The sequence below is a fragment of the Hyposmocoma kahamanoa genome, unplaced genomic scaffold (assembly GCF_003589595.1).
Source record: "Hyposmocoma kahamanoa isolate Upper Pololo Valley unplaced genomic scaffold, ASM358959v1 176, whole genome shotgun sequence".
NCBI lineage: Eukaryota > Metazoa > Arthropoda > Insecta > Lepidoptera > Cosmopterigidae > Hyposmocoma > Hyposmocoma kahamanoa.
Genome location: NW_020653690.1, coordinates 251,346 through 267,645, shown reverse-complemented (window position 1 = coordinate 267,645; position 16,300 = coordinate 251,346). Strand labels below are relative to the sequence as shown.

The window sequence follows — 16,300 nt, the reverse complement described above, 5'->3', positions numbered from 1 at the left end:
CAAAAGCGATTAAATGTCCAATCTGTCAAATCTGCGTACAATCAGGCCTGAGTGCATAATCATCAAACCAACCTTTTGTTGATATAGTTAGCAAAGGAGGATTGCTCTTGTTTTGTCCATCGAATACGAGCAGTACTGCTATTTATCCACCGAGTAAGTGTACATAAACGCAAAATAGGCGCTTTGTCGTCGAGTTGCAGACACCAGCCCGTTGCACCAAGTACCAAGTACCAAGTACCAAGTGTACATAAATACATCCTTGTTTTTTTTTATATAAAAACAGATCTTTCAAACGTCTTAGAAAAGGAACCCAAAATTGTGAATGCTTACTGTTTGATTGGAAAAATTGGGAATGACATTGCTATTGTAGCAATTTATCGCTCCCCCTCGTACAAAAACATCATTTTTTTTATTTACTTTCCCTAAGTGACATTTCGACAACATTTTCCTCATTCCGAAACGTATTCATTCTTGGCGACCTAAATATTGATATTAAGATTTACAATGAAGATAGCAACTCAGGCGAATACTTGAACTAAACAGCTTCTCTTAATTACCTTCCAACCGAACTTCATCCAATGAGGGATCTTATCTGTTTAGATCATATATTAGGCAAAGCTATCTTTACCGTAAAACCTTACCTATAGTTAACTGATAATTTTATCTTACTACTAAGCCTACAAAAGAGATTCAGTAGGTCCTATACTATTATTCTTATACAAAACTAAATAAAGAACGTATCTTGTGACCTTGCATGTTTAGATAATTATGTTTTCAATATACAAACAACTCAGCCGATGGAAACGTAGCGACGGAGTATTTAATTTATTTCCGGACAATCCAGTATTCAAAACTAGTTATTATACATATGGAAATTTCTGTAACAATCTGTTAAGAAATCGGAATGCCAATACGAGAACACTAGACTTTAATGCAGGCCAGGATAAAAAACGATTATGAAAAGTTATCGAAAATTCCAAATCTTCTGTTACTTATTTAGGGTTGGTACCATAAAGGACTTTTATTTTCTCCGTTTTAGCTTGGTATATTGCCAGGATCTTTTGTGAGCGGGTAAAGGACACGTCTAGTGTTCTACCTAAATACGTAACTCAATTTCACTCGAGGTGTGAGTTGATTCTTGTTTGCATAATTATGTCCAATTTACAAAAGGCTTGCTCATTATTTAAAATCCGCAACATAGCACAAATAACGATAATGAACTATCGATTTTATTTTTGTATGGTGTACCACAAGGAGGCATATTAGGACCGATCTTATTTCTTGTCTGTATTAACCAACTATGCACTTTTCCCCTTTCCAGTGGCAAGATCATATTTACGCCGATGGACGGAATGGAAGGACTGTGTGCCCTACTTTTCGGTGCCTCAAGTTAGAAAGAAGTATTCACACTAATTTGGCGTTAAGTCAATAACCGAGTGGCTCTGAGCAAATGCCCTTACACTTAATACTAATATAAGTAAATAATATATAACATCTCTGTATGAAATACATGTTGGGAAGTTTATTAATTATATAACATTATAATGACTATTTAATAACTAAAGTTTCTTTTTTATTGTTTATAATAGCTTCTTTTACATTTATTTTCAGTAGTAGCAGTAGATCTCCTTGTGAAAGAGATCGCCAGGGAAGTTTATGTCACCTTACCTATTTCTGCTGCCAAGCTGTAATGTGAGCAATTACTGCGTTCCGGTTTTGAAGGGAAAAGTGCTGGTGAAATTACAGGCACATAGGACTTGCCAACTTATGTCTCACAGTGACGAACGCATTGGCAGTGCCCCTCACATCTTTGTGATTTAAAGCTCTGCTCTGAATGGCACTGTAACTGTTATGTATAGTATCATAAAACAACACGTATTTAGATTAAGTTATAATAAAATGAATTCATCTTTATCTTTCTCCTTATTGAAAACGTAACTAAAATAATAGTTTGTGGCGGTGTGACCTCCTTACACCGTCATCTCACCTCTTTGTATCGCCTCTCTCCGCTTGTATCTTATCATTTTTTTTACTTTACATGTATTTAAATTTTAAATTTGAATTGTTCCATCTTCCTTCACTTTCTCATTTTGATTTCGTACCACGGTCACTCCCGACTCGACCGCCACAACAATCGGAGCTGTTAATAAGCTAATCATGTGTAATAATTTATAAGTCTACACCCTTCATGTATCTATTTCTGTTATTCAGTTTCTCGGCCCATTTAGGGCCTTTCTTTAAACTTTACTTCTTTAATAATGTTTATAGACCGGAAGTTTCCCATTTCATTGCCGTGAACCTGTTCACGGCTAGTTAAGGTTACAACCCTTTCAAGTTTAAACTAGATGTTGTGTTGGCTTCAAAAGATACATTTTACAATAGTATTAAAAATCAAACTGTATAAATAAAACTAAACTCTGAAACGTCATAATTATTACAAAAAATCTTTCAAAAGAAATCCTTGTATAATATTTCCTAAAGTAAATAATTTCAGACTAGCCTAGAACGCCCATGTAATCGCTTAGTGTTGAGCGCCTTAGTGCTCGTCTATGTAATCGCTTAGTGTTGAGCGCCTTAGTGCTTGTCTAAATACACGTTAAAGTTAATTACATTTAACCAATATCTATCATTGTCTATCACCACCATCACCATCATCATACGTCATCGTCATACATGAGTATGACATATGATGATGGTCGATGGAGCACTACAATTGTTACGGTCAGGCGTGTCGCTTACCACCAGGCGCACGACTTGTTCGTCCCGTCACTTCATATCATCATGGACTAATTTAACTCAAGAGGACTATTGATCTCCACACTACAGATCTCTCTGAAAAAGAGATGGAGATTCCGTCCCATGTAAATGGCGTGGATATCAATTAATTAATCTTGAATAAGAAATATAAGTTTTTTCCTTGTAATATTATTAAAATATTGATCATGAACGTAGTGTAGGCGCTCTATGGCCTGATGAAGTGACGATTTGCGAAGAGCTGCTGGCAGCAGATGGATGCAACGAGCTGAGGACCGGGGGAAATGGCGCTCATTGGGAGAGGCCTATGTCCAGTAGTGAACTATGATTGGCTGTTGATGATGATGATGTTTGATCATGAGCTAAAATTATTTTCTGAACGTTGACAAATATGCGTGTCAATAAATAGGATTGTGTGTTACCAACTTATAAATTAACGCTTCCTAATATAGGTAGATGGAGCTAGTCCTAAACAAAATAAAATAATAGTCGGCACTAGCCATAAAAATCTGTACAATAAGTTGCCATCTAGTTGATTTGTTTGTTATCACTAGTAATTACAATAGTTTTGATGGGTAATTTTCAGGTAAGCTTTTTAAATATTTATAGAATATCATCATGAAGCATTATTTAATGTTGGAATGTAATAACTTTTACAATTGTTATGATAAAATTACAAATACCATGTTTGAAGGTCCTATTAAATAGTTTTACACGTCCTTAAATCTAAAATTGAACGGTCCCTTAATATAGTTCAGAGAGCTCGCTTGTATTTTAGGTGGTTCTCCAAACCATTCCACTTTGAAATTCTGTATTAATTTGGCAAGAAACGTCTCCATCTCCAACTCTGCTATCCTACGACCTAAAAAGAAAACAAAAGATGAATCAAAATTATTCAACACGCAACTTACCTTTTACTAGATCTAGTAACTGTTGAGGCATTGACTATTGCAGTTATATTTGGAGTTAAGTACTACAAAAACTTTCAATGGATTAGAATTCATTGTACGTTCAGCAAAACTAGACGGTATTTTGTATCATACGGCCCTAGAGTAATAATGATTTTTTGTTCGATAGAGCACGCTAGGAATGCGGGTAAACAGCTGGCTCGACCGGCCATTGCCACCGCTTCGCGCCAAATTCGGGCCACGAACCTAAACTGCTGTGTATTCTTTGATTAGTATAATAATAAATAGTATTATAACTAGTAAGATGAAACTCATTACTGCTTACATTTTACTGACTAACACCTATTAGTATATTTTATAACCTATACAAAATCACGGCTTTCTGTTGCAATTGTATCAGTTCCATTTGAGCCGTACTAACAGCTCCTTAATTTAAAAAAGTAAAATTTCAAATAAACTCACCGGCACACATTCTTACTCCAAATCCGAAAGGACTATAGGCAAACGGATGGGCTTTTCCGTAATAAAGGGGATGTTCCTTATCCAACCATCGCTCAGGCACATATTCCTTTGGTTTTGGAAACTGGCCTTCCATAGTAGACATATACTGATGTGCGAATACAACGTTCATCTGAAAAACGGAATAAAATAAAGAAATTTTAATTTCATTCGTTGTAATACTTACATTTGCTAGTAAGTTTGATATCGAGTTTTTACGTTTCCGCGATTGATACATTGGAAAACAACTATTTTGGGAACTGAATCGCGTATATTTATTTTGTTTTTCGGGCTCTAGAGGTCTCACGGCCACGGCTGACTGAGATGGTATTAGTTATGAATGTTAAAAATGTTTGTTATTAATGTTATTAATATTAAAACAAACCACCCTATTTTGAACTATGGCTATGTTAACAAATTTGATATAAGAAAAATGATTATAACATCCTATTTATGTATTCAGATATGTAGAACTATATATCTGTAATTTGAATTCATTCTTTTAGACAAGATCTCAATCACATTTTATGAAAACACACTTACCCCTTTCGGTATCCTATAACCTAGTATATCGTAATCTTTACTCGCTTGTCTTAAATTACCGGATACAACAGGCATCATCCTTAACCCTTCTTTAATGCAGGCCTTCACGTATTTCACTGTTTCATCTGAATCTTTTGTTTTTAATAGTTCTCTTAGTTTTTCCTGTTTATCTTGGTTCTTTGCAAGGAGGTATAATGTTGCTGTAATTGTGTTTGCCGCCTATAAGATAAATTTATTTTGTGTCAGTATTAGCAGTCAATGTAATGGATGCCAGTTCGAAGCTCCAAAACATAACAAGGCAAATTTTACTTCTTTGACACTCATCCTTACACCTACTGACTCAACAGTACTTTTAGTGGCATTAACAATATTATTTGGGTCATGTTATTCATCTCAAGAATATCGCACCAGAGAGAAATCCATCTAACCGCTCACGCGATTCATGCGTCTCTGGAAGCATACCACACCTAGAGGTGCCGGAGATGATTTTATACCGATTTATCGGATATCGAAGTTATAACAGGTAAAAGAACTAATACTAATTGCTACTTCGGTAACTACTCTAGCAAACCATAAGTTTTTAATGCCTGGGTCTGTCATTTAAAAAAAAGAAACAGGTGTTTATTTATTGAAAACATACCGCAAGTTGCGTTTTTTAAGTTTACCCTGAATATAAATGTTCATAAACTATACTTTAAGGAGTAATTTCATGGTAAACATTAGAACCACTCAAACGGAATATTATCATATTTACCCAAGTACACCAAAAATTTCATTAGTGCTTTTTAAGTGCAGGATTTGCGGTGTATTACTGCATTTTATTTGAGATGTTTTTCTTGTAGTACGGAGGGTATTTATTTAGCAATGCAGAATAATAATTTTTATTTTTAAAAACTTGTATTTAAACTGAATCCTTTTCTAATTTGCGAAACCAAATAGCCGCCATTTTGCGGTAGGATGAGCGTATCGCGTGAGAGGATAAATAACATACCAATATTACAGTAGAACAAAAAATTTAGAATCTTCATGATCAGACGTTATCATGAAACTTCTAACACTTTTATCTTTAAACATCGTCTCACCGTATCGACTCCAGCGAAAAGCATGTCACATGCCATAATCACAGCAATTTCTTCGTTGATTTCAAGAAGTTTTTCGAGTATTGCCTTTTCGGAATCTGATTTTTTGCTGTGTTCCAAATCCTTTCTCGCTTTGCGAATGAAGTATTTTGTTAAACTAGAAAAATAATATAATATTTTAAATTACTGCGTCATCATGCTGTGTGTTAATACGAAGTTATGGACAAAATATCTTTGTGTGCCTGTTTCGAAAGCCATTACCTCAAGAATATTAGCTTCATCAACTAGGTGATCTTCATCTATGAAAATCGACATTCACAATTGTGTATCCAAGGACTTGGCCATGCATAATATTGCAGTCGTATTCATTAGTTTTATATACAGATGAGGGACAAGTTGGTAAGGATCGTAGAAGGTCAACTTCACACAACAAAATTAAGGACGTCTTTAAAGAAGGCTAGGTCAAGGGTGTCTTTAACGCACGAGCTTGTATGAAAGCATTGATGCGTGTTGGTAAGGCGAAAGATGTGTGTCAGAATCATAGCAAGTGGAAAGCTATGGTCTCTAGAGAAGGATATAGGGCATGTCATAGTCCCCAAATATATTTTAACAATGATAGAAAACATTATAAAGAAACCTACGCGTAGATGGGATTAAATTTACAAAAGGCCTTCAAAGAAGATCTTTGCCAACAACGTGTAGTATTAACCCAGAGTGGACATGTCTGGTGGCTATTTTCTAAACCTCGTTTGGTAGAACAAGGTACCGTTTGCTAATACTTAATAGTGCTCATTACAGTCCAAGTGCGTCATATTGTCAAAGTAAAAACAATGACACTCACAGACATGATTAGTTTAGCAACGGGAACGTTTGTATCATTAATATTATCAGTTTATGTTTTGTGATAACAGGCATAAAACTGTACAAAATATGTTGAATCATTGTTATAAGCAAGATAGTAGTGACGTACTAGACGACTTATTGAAATATTGCTATAACAACATGAACATTGCACATTTTAATCAAATGCGAACAACTTGGATTGAGTTAGACTTAAAATGTTGCATGCAGACAGTATAAAGGAAGGGCAAATTTGAAATACCCGGATTAAAAGAGTATTATATAACAAAAACCTACAATATATATATTACGGAAGAGTTTAACGTTTCATAATAGAATTCTGATTTAGATATTATTTTAACTGCTCACGCGATATATGCAGCCGTAGACGCATACCACACCTAGAGGTGCCGGTGATGATTTTCTACCGATTTATCTGATATCGAAGTTATAACAGGTAAAAGAACTAATATTAATTGCTATTTCGGTAACTACTCTAGCAAACCATAAAGTTTTTAATGCCTAGGTCTGTCATTTAAAAAAATAAACAACTTCAAAAATACGTCACGACAATCGTGTGTGTTATTGTTTGGGCTGGTGATTTCGGTGTTTATTTATTGAAAACATACCGTAAGTAGCGTTTTTTAAGTTTACCCTAAATATAAATGTTTATAAACTATACTTTAAGGAGTAATTTCATGGTAAACGTTAGAACGATTCAAACGGAATATTATCATATTTATCCAAGTACACCAAAAATTTAATTAGTGCTTTTTAAGTGAAGGATTTGCGGAGTATTACTTCATTTTATTTGAGATGTTTTTGTTGGTAGTGCGGAGGGTATTTATTTACCAATGCAGAATAATAATTTTTATTTATAAAAACTTGTATTTAAACCGAATCCTTTTCTAATTTGCGAAACCAAATAACCGCCATTTTGCGGTAGGAGGAGCGCATCGCGTGAGCGGTCATTTTAAACCTTTTCCGTATTTTCATTTATCAAGAATAATAAAGTTGTAAATTTTATGGCAAAAGCAAATCATTCGTCGAGAAAGTTATAAAGATTTATTTCCAGATAAGACTTATATCTAGAAATAAGGTATTATACTTAGTAATAGAAATGTAAATAAAATTATACGTACTCCTCTTGTTCCTTGTACAAAATCATCGCTTTCTTAAATAGCTTCGTAGGAAAGTATCTCCACAAATTTGGCTTAAAATCCAAATCATTAGCCATAATAAACAGATCATGGACACATTGAATTAAACGTCTTTCTGGCGAATCTTTAGCTAAATCTCGGTCAAAACATCTGAGGCGTCCTCCTAAAGCCACAATTGCTATAGATTCCAATGCCCAAAGATTCATTTCTACGTCAAAATCACCTTTAAGCATATAATCCTCGTCTCTCATTGATCTCATCCTGAAAATATCATAATCATCCATAACATTTGGTGAAGTTACAGGTACATGGAACTTGTCAAATTATGTCTCAAGGTATCGGGCGTAGTGGCTGTTCCCCTCAGATTTATGATTAAAGCTCTGAGTGGCACTGCAATTGTCAGGGACAGGCGTGTCGCTTACTACCAGGCACATAAATTGTTCGTCCTGTTATTTAGTATTATAATAAAAAAACAAATTGGCCTGACCAGCACGTCCGTTGCATGATTTCATACCAGGAGTGCATATGTTACAAGTAAAAACTTGCTTTTCAAACTTAAGGACTTAATTTGAAAATTCAGTTTTGGCTTGCTGTAGCCTGAGACGCCACTCGCTGTCATCCAGTTTGTGGCCTAATACTAATAGCACATTTGTAAGTGGTAGATATTTTCAATGAACTCGTCTGTCCCTATATTTTTATAAACTCAGTGTGTTTAATAATGCAGAAGACAATAAATTAAATAGTATGAAATATAATATAAAAATATGTATTAGGAAGTATGACGGACTGCCACGCAGAGGTCCCAGTTTCGATTTTTGAGTTTGGGTGCAATTTGTGGCTGTCTTTGTGTGTAGCCAGTGTAGTCTTTTTACGTTACGGTCGTTAAACAGTTCTAGTAACTAACTGTTATGAATACTTTCAATATAGTTCACAAACGTCGATGCACATCTTAACATATAAAACTATGTTTTTGACGGCTATCTAGTGTTGTTTAAAAAACTGATCGAAGTACACACCTCTTAACCATATCATCGGCCACTTCTTCCAGTACATTGCTGTACAGTTTGATTATTTTCGGTTGCAGCATCACAGGATTGACGGCAGACCGGAATTCCTTCCAATTATCACCGTGGCTAAAATTTTACAAAAGTAAATATCAAGTAACCAAAAGAAAGACAAATGAGTAACATCGTCAGCCTCATCGTTGCTTTAACATTGAGTAAGATTTACATAAAAAGGCCGAGCCTTTATATAAAAAAACAGCCTAGTGACGCCGACGTAAAATTAGTGATGTAATAACCTCTACCTCCTACCACCTACTACTACTACCTACTTACCTCAGTTCGAATTAAAAATTTTCCCGTACTGTATACTGAAATGAAGCCAGTGTCACTGCCTCGGTAGAAAAAATAAATAATACACATCTACTAAATTCAAAATCAAACCATGAATCTGACCCGGATAGCTTAGAAACTGGGTTAAGTACCATTGTCTAATAACCCATAACCTATAATTCATAACTATTTATCTGTGAAAACACATGTTGTATCGAAGATATCCATAATATTCACCTTAGAACTAAGTCCAAACTCATGGTACCACGATTTCGTTTAACTAAGGTAAACGATTATTTCATGGAGTACATAACCAGAAATAGAGACGAAATAAGGACCATATTATATTCCTGGTAACACATTAGCGATACAGCTCTTATAAATATCAACTCTCGTTTGCACTGAAATACAGACAGGCTGACTACTGACCTGTGTTTATGTCTCCGTATATTCCAAAAAATATTCTGTATTTATTGTATTAAAGATAATATCTCTAACAATGCCATGCTGTTCTATTCGGTGGTGTGGGAAAAACAGAAAAACATCTAATTACAAAACAAACGGAGTCATTTTTCATCGATAATTAAATATTAAATATGTAATTTGGCAATTTTCGTCCATTATAGCAAAACTCAAGTTAACTGGTCGATTTGAATTGAAACAGTTGACAACTCCCGTCAATTGTTTTGAACTCGGGCTAGCCAATCGGAGCGCAGTTATCACAGTAATGATATGGCAGAATAGTTTTCAAACAATTTAAGTGACATTTCGCCTCTATTTCTGGTTATATACTCGATGGGAACTGCAAACGTTTTTACAATAAGATTCCGGAGAATATATTAAGATCATTATTTCCTAAGTTTAAAACTTACATTAAAAGTATTTTAATCGAAAATTCATATTACAAAATTGTAGAGTATGTTTTAGATAAAGAAATATGGAAAACAACAAATCTAGATTCCACACAAATTTGATTCAAAGTGTATTCCATGGCATTTAAGTTTATTTGAAAAGAGCAATCCCTAGAGTTTCTTGCTCGCTCTTCTCAGGAAAGTCAGCGTAGTGAACGAGCAGTAGCTTAAAAAAATCAAGTGTAAAAATTTTACCTATGGAATAAAAATGATTATTACACTTTTGACTTTTGAAGAATTGACATGTAGGTACAAAAACATATTTAATGTTTGGACTTTTAACAACTCAATAACTACTAATTGTTTAGTGCATGGTATTTGTTTATTTATTATGTTTGAAGACGAATTTGTCCTTCTTCAGGTCATTGATCTTTCCACTATCATACTAAAAGGAGGAAGGTCGTCATTAGTACTTTGGCTACGCTCTCAAAAGTTTGCCAGTAATAAAAAACTACATTTTGTTGTTAGACCTTCCTACCTACCTATGCACCTGATGAGGTACCTGATGATTTACTTACTCAGTAATAAGTCCGGTCATCTTTTGTTGCTTCTCTGGGTTTTTCTTATGCTTTTTCCTATAATATTCCAGGGAATAGAATCCAGGACGCACTGGCATCCAATTCTCACCACGAAGTACCTGAAGAAATGATAACCTTAATTATGATAATTAATTGTCAAGTTCTTCGGTTTTCGCGATTGTTACACGTACGAGATGAAATAATTTTTGGGACCTAAATCGTGTATATTTGTTTTTTGAAACAAACCAACAGTTCGGGCCATTTTATAGGTGTTATGATAAACCGTGACCATGGGACCAGTAAGAAATATATAATTAAGTTCCCTCTCATTAATTGTTTAAACCGAGAAACAAGCTTAATATATTAAAAATATTTATTTTATTTTAAAGTGGCATGTTTTTGTGCTTATTTTATTCAGGAAGTTTGAGAGCAGTATAACGGATGAGAAATGAAATTGTTTGGGATATCTTACCTGAGCACACGCATCAGGGTCATAAAGAAAAATATGAGCTGCACTTCCAAGAACTGAGTCCAATCTAACGATTGGTCCATAAGTTTTGTATAAAATATCGTGTATCATAGTTAGATCCGATAGAGGTTCTGTAAAGACGAGAATAAATATAAAAGACTTTAAGAAAACTGGACCAAAATTCTTGCTGTGAATGCGGCGGCGTAGGTCTAATTTTAATTTAACACATTCTTCATATGTCTTGTGTTGGATACAAGCAACCGGCAACTAGAAACGAATTTTCAACCGCAATTTGGTTGCTTGTATCCAACACAATACGTTTGCGCTGCGTCTAAAAGAATTTGTGTTTCCATAATCTGCCATTCGTCAAATAAAAGCCGGGAACGTCCATAGATCGTTCGCCAAACGCGATTATAACTGATATATACGTATTTCGTTTTACGTTCTTCGTATCTGTTAAACTCTCCGTTGGACTTTGACAAATGAGATAACTGGGTAATTGATGTAATGGTCTACCACACGACCATAAAAATTACTTCCATGGTCTATCATTTTCTTATCGCACTATAATTTGTTTATACGTACTTCCCGGCAAAAAATGCAGCATCTGTCCAATGATGGGCAATGATGGCGGTCCAGGGATTTCCTTCCATGATTTCAACGGCGTTTGCACCTCTTCAGTCGTGTTCACCGTAGCACTTCTTACTGCTGCAGTTCTGAAAACGGACATTGAACCTCAAAGAACAAGGATCGGGTGTAAATATAAAAAAAAATGCAATTACTTCAATAAGTATTATAAATAAATAAATTCCTCGTTGAATGGAAAACCTACATTTCATTTGAGGCTCATCTTTAAGAACTAGGTTTAAAGACATGTGTTAAAGAAATCCGTGAATGAGGGAAGATCATAACAACAAGTTACATTTATTTAGTTCTGGCAGCTAAAGTATCTGCAATGATCTCACACATCTACTTATGTAAAAGTTAGTAACTTAAGTTTGGCCGTGAAACCCGTAACCCTTTCGTCATCACCATCAAACCATATACAGTAACTGCTTGCCTTAGCAAACGAACGCAGCAATAAAAGTTAGGAACTTCGCACATTTCCGAACAGTTACTATGTGCAATATTCCTGGATTTGCATTAGTCATTTGTTTTATTTTACCGTTGGACTATGCCATAATTGGTAAGTATGCAAGCACCCCGGTGAGAATCAAACCGATTACGTAGAAAGTGTAAAGGACAATAAACGTTCTTCCAACTAGGTTAGTTGATCACTAGGACATCTCACTCAGTAAGAATGTTAAAGAACTAAGTATAGTAAAATATCTCACCGTATGAAATTCCATTGCAGCACATTTAATTTCAGTACAGTTTTCAATTTAGTAGATTGCATGATTCTAACGATTCTTAAGGATTTAAATATTCAATTGATCTTTTTATATCACTCTGTACATAATCCATAGAAAGGTTCTATATTTTTATGCTGAATCGATTCACCTGTAGATATAAAAAAAGGAAGTTTTTGTGGTAATACTTTTCACAATTTCGGGATGATTTTGCTACGTCGTAGTGTAGCAGTGTACAGTGTCAATCCTTGAATAGCCAGCGATTGAGCGTGGGTCTCCTTTAGGTCGATTATTGCTAAAGTCTACCTGATTAAAGACAATCCATATTACCGCTTATCAAGAACGGCCCAACCCAAAATACATAGTTCACCTTATCACACAGCTGTGTTCATAATATGCTAAATTAGTTGTGTATAGGACACCGAGCCATTGATTAATCTATGACCGAGCTTTCCATTGGTTAATCACGACATGACGTTGGTTTTTCTTGATTAACTAGGTGTTTTGTTCTAAAAAAAACTATTGATCGACAGTTCCATGCCTTTCTAGTATGTCGTGCTCCCGCGACGTTTTTCTTCACCATATATACACACAATGATTATTTTGTAATATACACCTCATATCAATGATGTAGTATCATACATGACATCCGGAATCCTTTAGTGTTGAAGACCCTTCGCTACGAATCAAATCTCCTGTATGAGAATGTGTAAACAACAGATGATTGACATCGAATTTTTTGTCGATTTGTCGACGCACACACTCATAGTCCCATACTAGGGAAACCTTATATCGCGGGAGGCATGGACACACATAGACAACCACAAATTACACCAAACCCACGAAAGAAATAAATGTAGACCATACAAATATTTCTCCCGGTCCGGGAATCGTACCCGGGATATCTGCGTGGCAGTCCAACATAGTCACCGTTCGGCCACGGAGACAGTTAATGTTAATGATCAAACAAAATCGAGTAAATGTGTAAACACCAGACGATTGACGACTACTTTATGCTCGAAGATGGACACTACAAATTTGTTTCATTCAAACCCTGACGTTTATCAAATTCAAAGAGGTATCATATTGTTACAATGATCGATAAAATTTAGCAAATCTGTGTTAGATCTTATTGATGGTTAAAACAAGGCATATCGAGTGCCTGCGTATGAGGTACCTTGTCGACAAAAGAGACTACATCGAGCAACAATAACTAGCGTCAAAAATCGAGCAATTCTTTAGGCATCTTAACGTTCGTATAGTTGCCATTTATGAGGAAAATTTTATTAAAATAAAAAGATGAGAACTGACACACAGGCATAGATAATTATAAAACCTTTATAACTATGGATCCGCTTGAAGCTACGGTTAAAAAAAAATCACAAACAAACCAAACAAAAGTCCGTCCAAGCACACGGTCAATAAACAACTGAGTGTTTAGAATTGAAATCGTCCTTGATGTATATTTTTATAAAACAACCTGCACTATTGGCGCCCACGAACATTATATCGTGATCCGTGTCTATTTCCATTTTGTTTAATATATCGTCTACATTTCTTTACATTCAGAGTTCATTTTATACTGAATGTCAAACTGCCATTTTATAAAGAACTCCGTCGTTCGACATTACGTCTTTTTTTTGTTCAAACATTATGGAAGTTTATTTGTTTATCTTGTATTGGTTGTATGAGTATTTATATCGTGCCTAATCATTTATCTTGAGTCGATCATACGTCATAAATACTTCAAGAATGAATTAATAAGATAATAACAAATATGTGAGGTGTTAGTTTTTAGCGAGAAAAAAACAAATATTTATTTAATCTAATGCTGACAAATGAGTTGAAGTTTAAAATAGATAGTTACTTTATTATATTTTTTTTTTTACTTGTAGTTGTTGTAAAGTATACAAACCCTCTCTAACATCCTGCAACAGCCACATCGACGGGATCTATGAATTCTATTCTGAGTACTAAAAAATTCGAACTACCGCAATAGGAAATCGGATAACTTTTCAAAAAGTATTTAAAGTTAACCATAAAGGATATACACAGACAAAAATATTATATTATATATATTAGATATAGATTTTGGTAAAAATATATCAATTTCCAAATGCAATTTCATCGATTGTTGTTTCACAAAAATATTGAATGAATGATCCATTTTTATTATAGAAACATTCTTTCTAACTACATTTAGACTTTTTTTTCTGGTTATTGTCCAATTGTATATAGCATTTTTAAAAGTGGTGCTACCTCACATTATCATACAAAGTAATTTTATAAAATTCACTATGGCATTTCATGTGGTTTCCACGCGAGGATTAATCTGCTCTTGTATGCTGTTTCTTGTAATGTGAGCATCATTGTATTCAGGGTAGGGGTGCTAGTGAAATTAAGGGCACATGAGACTTGGCCTCTTATATCTCAGGGTGACGGGCACAACTTTGAGATTTAAAACTCTGAGAGTCACTACAACTGCTATAGACAGGCGTATCGCTAACCATCAAACCATTGTTTGTCACGTCTCTTGGTATAATAAAAAAGTGCAGAAACTGTCACAACTCAAACCATATATAATAAGACGTCCAGCTTGACATTTTGGATTTTGAACCGTTCTTATCGCAAGAGGCATAGAGATGAATTTAAGTCTTATCCGCTCACGCGATGCGCTCATCCTACCGCAAAATGGCGGCTATTTGGTTTCGCAAATTGGAAAAGGATTCAGTTTAAATACAAGTTTTTATAAATAAAAATTATTATTCTGCATTGCTAAATAAATACCCTCCCTACTACAACAAAAACATCTCAAATAAAATGCAGTAATACACCGCAAATCCTGCACTTAAAAAGCACTAATGAAATTTTTGGTGTACTTGGGTAAATATGATAATATTCCGTTTGAGTGGTTCTAACGTTTACCATGAAATTACTCCTTAAAGTATAGTTTATAAACATTTATATTCAGGGTAAACTTAAAAAACGCTACTTACGGTATGTTTTCAATACATAAACACCGAAATCACCAGCCCAAACAATAACACACACGATTGTCGTGATGTATTTTTGAAGTTGTTTATTTTTTTTTAATGACAGATCCAGGCATTAATAACTTTATGGTTTGCTAGAATAGTTACCGAAATAGCAATTAATATGAGTTCTTTTACCTGTTATAACTTCGATATCAGATAAAATCGGTATAAAATCGTCACCGGCACCTCTAGGTGTGGTATGCGTCTACGGCTGCATGTATCGCGTGAGCGGATATATAATAAGACGTCCAGCTTGACACTTTGGACTTTGCACCGTTCTTATCGCAAGAGGCATAGAGATGAATTTAAGTCTTAAGTGTTTAGCTTCGAACGCTTGCAAAGAACTATAGAAAAATACATATAAAATTAAATTTCATTAAGTGCGAGGCAAATTGAATCTGTGAAAGTCGACATTTCAATTATGTGTGTTGTTTGACACGGGGTTGTTGTTGTTGGGTTGCGGGACTCCAACCGCTCGACTCTCGGGGTGTATTTGGATTTTAGTCTAATGTACTCCACTATTTCCTCAGTCTTCGTGGAATAATGCAGTCGCGACAGTAACATCAGCGTCCTCGGTTTGGCAGGACGCAGCAAAAAGTTAGATCCTCTTCCTCGTCACCACCGTTATGAAGCCGTCCTCGTCACACTGGTTCGTCTGCCTCTGTTGTTTTGCAACTTCAAAGACCTATTAACACAACATTACGAAACCTAAGCGCCTTTACGTAAATAATGTTTTTATTAAGTAGAAAAAAATTGAACATGGGTTACAAGTTTTGCGCTGATAGCCGTTATATACCTATTGTCCACCCAAATGCATTCTATAATAAACTTAAATAACTGAAAACTACAAACATCTAAAAATAAAAGAGTCACGTAAATATTAAACAGTTCAACATATATAT

General features: G+C 34.8%; 1 protein-coding gene across 1 annotated transcript; it reads right to left on the bottom strand.

The window, feature by feature from the left end:
• Positions 1-3,097: 3,097 nt before the first annotated feature.
• On the bottom strand, positions 3,098-13,205 carry LOC113225839 (cytochrome P450 CYP12A2-like). Its single transcript, XM_026458288.1, has 10 exons — positions 12,349-13,205; positions 11,600-11,730; positions 11,018-11,145; positions 10,546-10,664; positions 8,799-8,915; positions 7,765-8,043; positions 5,786-5,939; positions 4,704-4,922; positions 4,125-4,293; positions 3,098-3,616 (listed from the first exon to the last, which is right to left on the bottom strand). Exons 1-10 carry the CDS (start codon positions 12,408-12,410, stop codon positions 3,465-3,467), a joined length of 1,530 nt encoding a protein of 509 aa, XP_026314073.1. The 5' UTR covers positions 12,411-13,205; the 3' UTR covers positions 3,098-3,464.
• Positions 13,206-16,300: the final 3,095 nt, after the last annotated feature.

Excerpts from the sequence above, each read along its gene's own strand:
- LOC113225839 (XM_026458288.1), bottom strand. The coding sequence starts at position 12,410 with ATGCAATCTACTAAATTGAAAACTGTACTGAAATTAAATGTGCTGCAA. Across the intron at positions 11,731-12,348 it reads CTGCAATGGAATTTCATACG|AACTGCAGCAGTAAGAAGTG; the intron begins GTGAGATATTTT and ends GTCCGTTTTCAG. Across the intron at positions 5,940-7,764 it reads TTGTACAAGGAACAAGAGGA|TTTAACAAAATACTTCATTC; the intron begins GTACGTATAATT and ends TTATTTTTCTAG.